General features: G+C 54.6%; 1 protein-coding gene across 1 annotated transcript; it reads left to right on the plus strand.

The window, feature by feature from the left end:
• The first annotated feature begins 254 nt into the window (after positions 1-254).
• Positions 255-5,855, plus strand: LOC127102609 (uncharacterized). The gene is made up of 2 exons (XM_051039959.1): positions 255-4,714; positions 5,354-5,855. Exons 1-2 carry the CDS (start codon positions 255-257, stop codon positions 5,853-5,855), a joined length of 4,962 nt encoding a protein of 1,653 aa, XP_050895916.1.
• Positions 5,856-9,383: the final 3,528 nt, after the last annotated feature.

Genomic DNA, 9,383 nt, shown 5'->3' on the forward strand with positions numbered 1-9,383 from the left:
AAATACCCCTTTCATGGCAAAGGGGCAGGTATTCTAACTCACACTCTGATAACCTCATTCTGTACCTTTTCTGACTTAAGCATTGGAGCACTTTGCAGGTACACCCCCCTTTTCACTTCGTTCTCCGGCCCATTCACCAAGACCTTGGAAGGCCCTCCTGATCAGGTGAGATCAGTGGCGCCGTCTGTGGGAACTAGCTATCCCCATCTTCATCAAACGAGGATCAAAAGCTCATTCATTTCTGTCCTTCCAACATGGCCGGAGAACAACATAGCGATCACAGCCGTCCCCTCGTCAACTACAACATGGACGACGGCCCGCCATCCCATGAGGCGGACGTTCGGGACGGTCATCCATCCACCCCGTCTCCAGAGCCCCAAAACAACGGAGATGTCTCTCACGCCCACAATTTAGGGGCAGAGACATTTCATCCCATTCCCGTTCCCGTTGAAGGAGACGCCGTAATGATTGCCATGGTGAATGCCCTCAATCAGGCCGGTTCTATGCTCCACCAGCAGCACGAACGAATCATGGCCCTCGAAGCCGAACGACAAGAGGCCCGGCCCCAGCCGGTGAGTAGGATACAACAACGTCCGGAGCCAACGAAGAAGCGAGGACGTCGCTCTCCCGAACCCCACGCCAGCAGGGCACGCGCCCATCGTGACGGTGGTCGAGCGAGAACATCACCAAGGCGCGGGCACAGCCCCGACAACAACGAACTGTCTCCCTTAAGGAGCGACGAGGAAGATTTGCATTGCCCCCTATCTCGGGCAATAATGGAAGCCCCGCTCCCCAAAGGCATGGAGAAACCGCCAAACCTAGCTGTGTACGACGGGACTACAGATCCCGACGATCACGTCGACAACGTCAACGCGATGCTCGATTACCGCAATGATATAACCGGGCACCTCAAATGCCGACTGTTCTCAACGACCCTCAGGAAAGGGGCCATGGCCTGGTACAAAAGCTTGGCCCCTGAGTCCATTACGTCATGGAGAGTCATGAGGTCCATGTTCACCCGGCACTTTACAGCTTCCCGTCGTCACCCCAAGACTGAGGCGACCCTTGAAGCCATAGTGCAGAAGAAGAATGAAACACTGCGCTCATACATCGAGCGATTCAACCAGGAAGCTGTCGAGGTAGATACCACCGAGCACATGAAGAAGTATCTCCTCGAGAGAGGTCTCTTACCCGGCAGTGAACTTAGCAGAGCCGTAGGGATCGAGCCTCCCCGCACCTTAAACGAGCTCCTGCATAAAGCCCAGGCCTACATCAGATACGAGGAAAAGCAGGTGGCACACAATGCCCGCAGCGGACGTAACGCTGGGGAGACCGAGCACTCAAAACGCGAGGACACGAGCATTTCCCGTCGCAACGGAGACAGACGAAGAGAAGAAAGACCTCGCGAGCTCCGGGAAGGAAGAGGCCCCGCGGGCAGATATAGCGAGTACACCTTACTGACAGCTCCTCGAGAGCGTATCCTCGCAGAATGTATCAACTCTGAATTTAAGCAGGGCAGGGTCAGGTTCCCAAAACCGTCTGCACCAAAGCCCCACACCGACAAATCAAAGTACTGCCGGTTCCACAGAAGTCACGGACACGTGACCGAAGACTGCGTCCACCTGAAAGATGCGATTGAAATTTTAATCCAAGAAGGGCACCTGAAGCAGTACACGAGGAAGAACGAAGCTCCCGGACACGACGAGCCAGAGAAGAAGAGACCCCGGGAAAACACACCCCCCGACAACTCTCCCTATCAAGTGGCCCTCTGCGTGTCACGACCGGAAGATTTCTTCCCCCCCGAACCATTGCCCGAGGGCAAGATCACTGCACTCAGCCCCTGGGAAGACTTCCCTACCACACTGGTGATATCAGGAGGAGGAACTAACGGGGAATCCGCGGCCCTCTCCGTCAAACGCAAGTTCGACGAACTCCTACTGACTGCCCCCGAGCAGAAAGCGACATTGACAAAATACCGGGGAAAATCCAACCCAATATCCTTCTTCCTGGAGGAACTCCCGGGCGGATCCCCGAACTCGGCCATCCCACTATTGATTAGAGCAAAGATGGCCAGATTCGACGTACGACGCATCCTGGTCGACGAAGGCAGCTCAGTGGATATCATGTACGTCCACCTCTTCAAGACTCTGAAGCTAGACAAGACCAACTTAGCCCCCTACGTCGGATCAGATCTCCAAGGATTCAACGGAGCAACAACCAGACCGTGGGGATATGTTGAGCTCCTCGTCACTTTCGGCGAACAAGAAACGGCCAGGGAAGTCAAAATCCAATTCCTGGTCGTAGACTGTCCGTCTCTCTACAATTGCATCTTTGGACGCCCGACACTGGCCGAACTCACTGCGGTCCCATCCACCGTCCACCTGAAGATGAAATACTACACCAAATTGGGACGTGTGGTCACCATCCATGGTGACATCGAAGCAGCCCGGCGATGCTACGACGCCGCAGTAAAAGGACAGGCCGTAGTCAGCACGAAGAGCAACTGCAACAACAAAAAACTCAAGACCGAGGATCCTGCCCGAGGAGTCAACGCCATCGACCTCGACTGTCGCATCGGGCTGGACGAGACCGGAGAGGGGAGGTTCCCCAAGGAACGCTCTCTCGAACACCCGGTCCGACCAATCCCCGACGGGGAGTTCGAACTCATTCCTCTTGGGGACGATCCGGAAAGGACGGTGAAGATAGGTAAGGGACTACCCGAGGAAACAAGAGAAGAGCTAGTAGCATGCCTCAAAGAGAACTCCGACCTCTTCGCGTGGAATGCCGCAGAAATGCCCGGGCTGGACCCCGAGATCGCGTGTCATAAGCTAGCTGTAGACCGGGCAGCCAAGCCCATAGCACAGCGTAGACGCAAGCAATCGCCCGAAAAGGCAGAGGCTGCCGAGCGAGCTGTAAAAGACCTCTTAGAGGCAAATTTTATTTCTGAAGCCCAGTACACAACCTGGCTCTCTAATGTAGTCCTCGTTAAGAAAAATAATGGAAAATGGCGTATGTGTGTTGATTATACTGATCTTAATAGGGCTTGCCCGAAAGATGCTTTCCCCCTCCCTAATATAGACTCGCTCGTTGACAACTCTGCAGGTTTTAAACTCTTGTCCTTCATGGACGCATATAGTGGATACAACCAGATCCCTATGTCGCCCGCAGACAAGAAACACACAGCGTTCATGACCCCAACGGGCAATTACTACTACAACGTGATGCCGTTCGGGCTCAAGAACGCTGGCGCTACATACCAACGCATGATGAACAAAGTCTTCAAGGACGAAATAGGGGACATGCTCGAAGTGTACATGGACGACATGATCGTCAAATCACACGAGGAGGTAACCCATGCTCGACACCTTACGAAGGTATTCGAGCAGGCGAGACAGTGTAAAATGAGGTTCAACCCCGAGAAATGCACGTTCGGAGTCCGGGCAGGCAAGTTCCTCGGTTTCTATCTCACCGAAAGAGGGATCGAGGCCAACCCCGACAAATGCCGGGCATTCTCGGAGTTTCCGACCCCAAAAACCAAAAAATCGATCCAGTCACTCAATGGAGTGCTCGCCTCACTCTCCCGTTTCATCGCCAAGTCCGCCCAGCACGCATTGCCATTCTTCAGACTCCTTCGCAAAGAGGCTACCTTTGACTGGACCGATGAATGCGAACAAGCGCTACTCCATCTAAAGAAGGTTCTGTCCCAACCCCCGGTCTTATCACGGCCATCAGAAAAGGAAACCCTATACTTATACCTATCCGTGGCAACCGAGGCCGTCAGCGCCGTTCTAATAAGAGAAACCGACGAAGGACAAAAGCCCATCTATTTTACGAGTAAAGCACTCCAAGGTCCCGAGCTCCGATATCAGCAAATCGAAAAGGTCGCCCTGGCCCTCATCAACACAGCGAGGAGACTACGATATTACTTCCTCGCACACACGATAAAGGTGAGGACCGACCGGCCAATCAAACAGCTGCTCGGGCGCCCGGATATGGCCGGGAGGATGCTCAAGTGGTCATTAGAACTCTCCGAATTCGACATACAATACGAAAGTAGGAAAGCCTTGAAAGCTCAGGCGCTGGCCGACTTCGTCGCGGAGATGACCCACTGCCCGACTCCAGCAGAAAGCGCCCACAAATGGACGATCTTCGTCGATGGCGCCTCTAGCACATCAGGCAGCGGGGCCGGGATCATCCTCGAAAATGAAGAAGGGATCCTGATAGAGGTATCGTTAGCGCTAGCATTCCCAACATCAAACAACCAAGCCGAATACGAAGCCTTCCTCGCAGGCCTGAGGTTAGCCGACGACCTGGGAGCAAAAGAGGTAAAAATATCCACCGACTCCCAGCTCGTGGCCTCACAAGTGCGAGGAGAATACCAAACCAAGAACGACAACCTCCTCGGGTACTTGTCCCTCGTCAAAGAAAAACTTGATAGATTTGAAAAATGGGAAGTTCAACACATACCCCGCGAGCACAACACACGGGCAGACGTTCTCTCGAAACTAGCCAGCACGAGGAAAAAGGGTGGGAATAAATCAGTAATCCAAGAAATTCTCCCGCGGCCCAGCATCGACAAACTACCGCCTCCACTCGAGGTCAACGCTATTGGAGATGCCCACTGTTGGATGACACCCATCTACAATTACCTCACACGAGACGAACTCCCGGCTGACCCGAAAGAGGCGGCCATTGTCAAACGACGCGCATGCTCGTACGTACTCCTCGAAGGCAAACTCTACCGGAGAGGATTCTCCATCCCACTACTCAAATGCGTCGAGGAAGAGAAAGTCCCCGACATACTTGGAGAGATACATCGGGGAATTAACGCTCAACACCTCGGCGGACGATCGCTCGCACGAAAAGCCCTTCGAGCAGGCTACTACTGGCCGACCATGCAAAACGATTCGAAAGAGCACGTCAAAAGATGTGACAAATGCCAACGACATGCCGACATGCACCTCGCACCCCCGAACGACCTCAGATCGTTGTCTTCCCCATGGCCCTTCGCGTGGTGGGGCATGGACATCCTCGGACCCTTCGTCACCGGATCATATCAGAATAAATACCTCATCGTCGGGGTGGATTACTTCACCAAATGGATCGAGGCGGAGGCACTGGCTAAAATAACCGCGCAGAACATTCTCCGGTTCTTCAAACGCAACATCCTCGCTCGGTTCGGTATACCCCAGGCACTTGTCACAGACAACGGGACACAATTCACGGACGGAGGATTCCAGGACTTCATCGCCAGCCTGGGCACCACACAGCATTTCACGTCTGTCGAGCATCCGCAGACGAACGGGCAAGCAGAGGCGGCCAACAGGGTAATCTTACGTGGCCTCAAACGCAGACTCGGCGAGGCAAAGAGGGCATGGGTCGAGGAGCTACATAGCGTCCTATGGGCCTACCGCACGACACCGCATTCTACCACCGGGGAAACCCCGTTCCGACTAACTTACGGCACCGAGGCAGTCATCCCGGTGGAGATACGGACGCCAACGAGGAGGACAGAGGAGCCCCTAGACGAGGAAATGAACGATGAAACCCTTAGAGCCGAGCTCGACCTAGTCGAGGAGATACGTTCCGAAGCAGCTCTCCGGGAAACAACCCTCAAACAAAAGATAGCACTACGTCATGACGCGAAAGTCATAAAAAGAGAGTTCCAGGTCGGCACCCTGGTCCTCAGAAGAAACCAGAAAAACCCGAGAGAGGGCAAACTGGCGGCCAACTGGGAAGGCCCTTACCGCGTCCGCGACAAAACGAGCAACGGGGCCTATTACCTAGAAAACCTACAAGGAGAACAACTCGCTCGACCATGGAACGCAGAAAAACTTAGACAATATTACAGCTAAGTACGCCACGGGGAGACGTGGCAGGTACGGCCACGCTCTTCGTCCCCAAAACCCCAGGGAGGAACCACGAGACCCGGGAACGATCCGGGGTCACACAACAAACACAACCCTCCCCGACGGTTGGGATCTTGACCAAGACCCAACGTCGAAGTACCAAGACTGGCAGGGCACCCAGCTCGCGATGGGAGGACCCAAGCCTCGGGACAAGGGTTCGAACAACGGACCCGGGCTTCGATACCCACGGGCACAAAGCCCGACACTTCGTCGGTTCCCTAAACCGAGGAGATTAACAAAGTCGAGCAGAGTACGAATTCATGCAAACAAATATCAAACACAAACGAGCACAATGAACGATAACAAAAATATTCATACATTAGAAACGACAAAGGCGGCCGAAGCCAAGTACGCCCGAAGGCCATATTACAACGCCCGAAGGCCAAAATACATAAGGCACGCAGGCCATGATAAGAAAAACATATAAACTAAGACTCCGCTCGGAGCTCCTCTTCATCCTCTTCTTCTTCTTCTCCCCCCAGCTCCTCCTCCACTTCAAACGGGCAGATGATCTCACCATCCCGGACGCAGCAGTTATAGGCCGACCCTTCCGTCACCAACTCAGGGTTCAGAAGCCCGAGCTGCTCGACAGCATTGTCGAAACCCTCTTTGAAGCAGGCCACAAGATCTTGGTTGAGAGTCCGGATATGCCCTAGCAGCTCACCGCGCGAGCCAAAGGCGCGTTCCTCCTCGGTCTCATCTGCCAGAGGACGGACCTTTCCCTCGAGAGACTCAACCTGAGCCCGTAGGTAGGCGTTGTCCTCGGTCAGCTTCTGATGGTCGACCACCTGCTCTTCCAGGCTCGCCTTAGCAGCCTTCAACTGGTCCCTCTCCCTTTCCACCTCCTCCAGCTTCTGGCGCAGCCCTTCCTGCAGCTGATGCTCTTCTTTGTAGTCCGACAGATCTTGAGATAGTCTTTCCTTCTCTGTCCGAACCTGCAAAAGGGCTTCCTCCAGCGAGGCGGTGGAGACCGCAGTGTCGGTCAGAACCATGGCCGTCTCCATCACCCGGATGACGGCAGCAATATCCCTGGCCAGATCTTTCCTCCGGGCAGCAACATCCTGGTCCAGAATAGCCTTGGCCTCAGGCGCAGGCACAGCAATCGACTCCTCGGCCTTGAAGAACGACCGTTCCACATAGCAGGGAGGCAGAAGATAGCTGCCCGGTCCATGCGAACCTCCTGGAGACGACCTGGTAAGGGCCCCAGCCGGACGCTTCCGTTTATGGAGGGGAGAAGCCGCTGGCGACGGACTGCTGTCAGGAATGGTGATCGGGTTAAGCCGAGGAGGAGAGGAAGGAATCACGCTCGCCGCCTGCGAGGGACCGACCCCGGCATCGCCAGCAATCTCCGAGACACGGGCCGCAGTTTTCTTCTTCTTCTTGGGCACCCGGTCAGGAGCGCCGACCTGATTCGCCAGCTTCAGCACCCGATCACGAGCATTGGGCATGGCACCTGCAAATAAATTACACACAAACGTTAGCGACCGAAGTCATAAACAGAAATAAAAAGCTAAACAAAGTCTGCCTACTCAATAACGCCAGAGCTTCCTCCTCGGTATCACACTCGAGCAGAGCCTTCGTATTGATATAACGCGTCTCGGTGATTAGCTCCCCGGCCTCATCCAGGTAGGGCACGCCCTGTCGATTCGCCCAGAACGCCAAGCTGAAGCTCTGCACGTAATCGACCAGCTTCTTGTACGCGAGCCTATCCTCCTCGCCGAGCATCGCGTACTTGACCCGGTAATGCGCTGTGGAGAGATCGAAATGATCACGCTGCCACCTCAGCGGTATCTTCGACATCAGCGTCTCCTCCCCGTTGGGTTCCCGTTGATAGTAGTAGAGAGAGTGAAGGGCAGCCCGGGTAATCGGCATCACCACGTACCACCGGCTTTTGAAATGGCGAACAGAATCCTCGTACGTCTTGAACAGACGCACGGGCTGCTTGAAAGAAACCCAACTGTGGCGGCCACGGGAACCGGACCTCTGGAGATGGAACACGTGGAAGAAGAGAGCCCGGGTGCAACCAATGCCGAGGAACTGGCAAACTAACTCGAATGCCCGCATAAATGCGAGGGCATTAGGATGTAGTTGGGACGGCGCCAGCCGGAGCCACTTGAAGACCGACATCTGGAAGGAGCTGAAGGGCAGTCTCATCCCCGCCTCACGAAAAGCAAATTCATACATGGTGAACTGCTTCCCCGGGAAATGATGACAAATGCGGTCTTCTTCCTTGGGGGCGCAGCAATACCAGTTCGGTGGATCCTCCCGGTTTATGGCCTCGACCATAGCGTGAGCAGTGATGGCTTCGTCACAGAAGTCTGATTCCTCCTCCAAGGGCTCGTCCGCAACCCAGGAGAAGTCGACCTGCCCGGAAGAGGAGGCGTGTTCGGTACCATCTCGGACACTCCCATCCCCGACAGGGAGACGAGCGATTGTCGCGTCGTCGGTGGAGGACCCAGAATCTTCCTTCCTCGGTCGTAAGCGCCCGGTAACACCTGAAACGCAGACAGAAAGAGTGAATTCGACGTCGTATCAAATCCACCCTTCCACCGCAGGTCAAGTGAAAGGGCGTAGCGGCGACGGACACTAACCGTGCTCAACTCGGTGGCCCGCGCATTCTATGGAGACCGGGCATAAACTTCATACAACCTATGCAAGTGTTGCCCGGCATATGAAGTTTATGCCCGGTACAGTAGGATCCCAACCCTATTTTCTACCATCTAGTATACACCTACAGTCCACTACACTGTCCCTAAGTTAAACCTAACCACATTTCTACGAAAATAGCATGCGTTTGACAGAAAACAACAAGGAAAAAGAATGGGTCACAGTGGAAAACCATACCTGACATAGTTAAGTTGAAAAGGTACGGTGGTGTCCGAGCAGAAAACGGTGGTTCAGATAGGAGGACGGGCGGAGACGGCGGTCCAGACGGTTGAGAGAGCAAACGAGAGAGAATGTGGAGAACTCCGGTGAACGCGTGAGCAAAAAGAAAAAGTGGAAATGAAGTTACTCAACCCCTTTTTATAGGGCTTGGCACGTAGACCAACACGCTAGGTCATCATTACCTAGCCTGCCTACGCCGTCTTTGCGCGCGAAACGAAGCGACCCCACTAATTCTGAGACACGTCTGTCAAAGATGAGAAGCTGAAACGACCCGAGCACCTATCCATCTCCTCGACTCACCAAGACGCCACCTCCCCGCGTCATACCCACGTTTACTACAAGGAAGGCGCAGATCAACCGACCACCTCCATCCCCGACATTCCCGAAGAAAGGGTCGGTCATGAATAGGTCTGGCACGACCTCGCCTGTCTAACGGTCAAGCTTCCCCATCGTCGCGGGGAACCCTTAGTCGAAACATAAGTCATCCCTCTGGCTCAGAGACTCGACTTGGGGGGCTCCTGTTCCGGACTGGGCCATGACCCTAGGCACGGCACGGCCCAATACTCGCCAAACCCACGTCCAAACGGC

Source organism: Lathyrus oleraceus, chromosome 7 (assembly GCF_024323335.1).
Source record: "Lathyrus oleraceus cultivar Zhongwan6 chromosome 7, CAAS_Psat_ZW6_1.0, whole genome shotgun sequence".
NCBI classification, from domain to species: domain Eukaryota; kingdom Viridiplantae; phylum Streptophyta; class Magnoliopsida; order Fabales; family Fabaceae; genus Lathyrus; species Lathyrus oleraceus.

Bases quoted from the DNA above. Each gene is read 5' to 3' on its own strand.
- LOC127102609 (XM_051039959.1), top strand. From the start codon at position 255: ATGGCCGGAGAACAACATAGCGATCACAGCCGTCCCCTCGTCAACTAC. The intron at 4,715-5,353 runs GTACGTACTCCT...CCTCAAACGCAG, and splicing joins GTCAAACGACGCGCATGCTC to ACTCGGCGAGGCAAAGAGGG.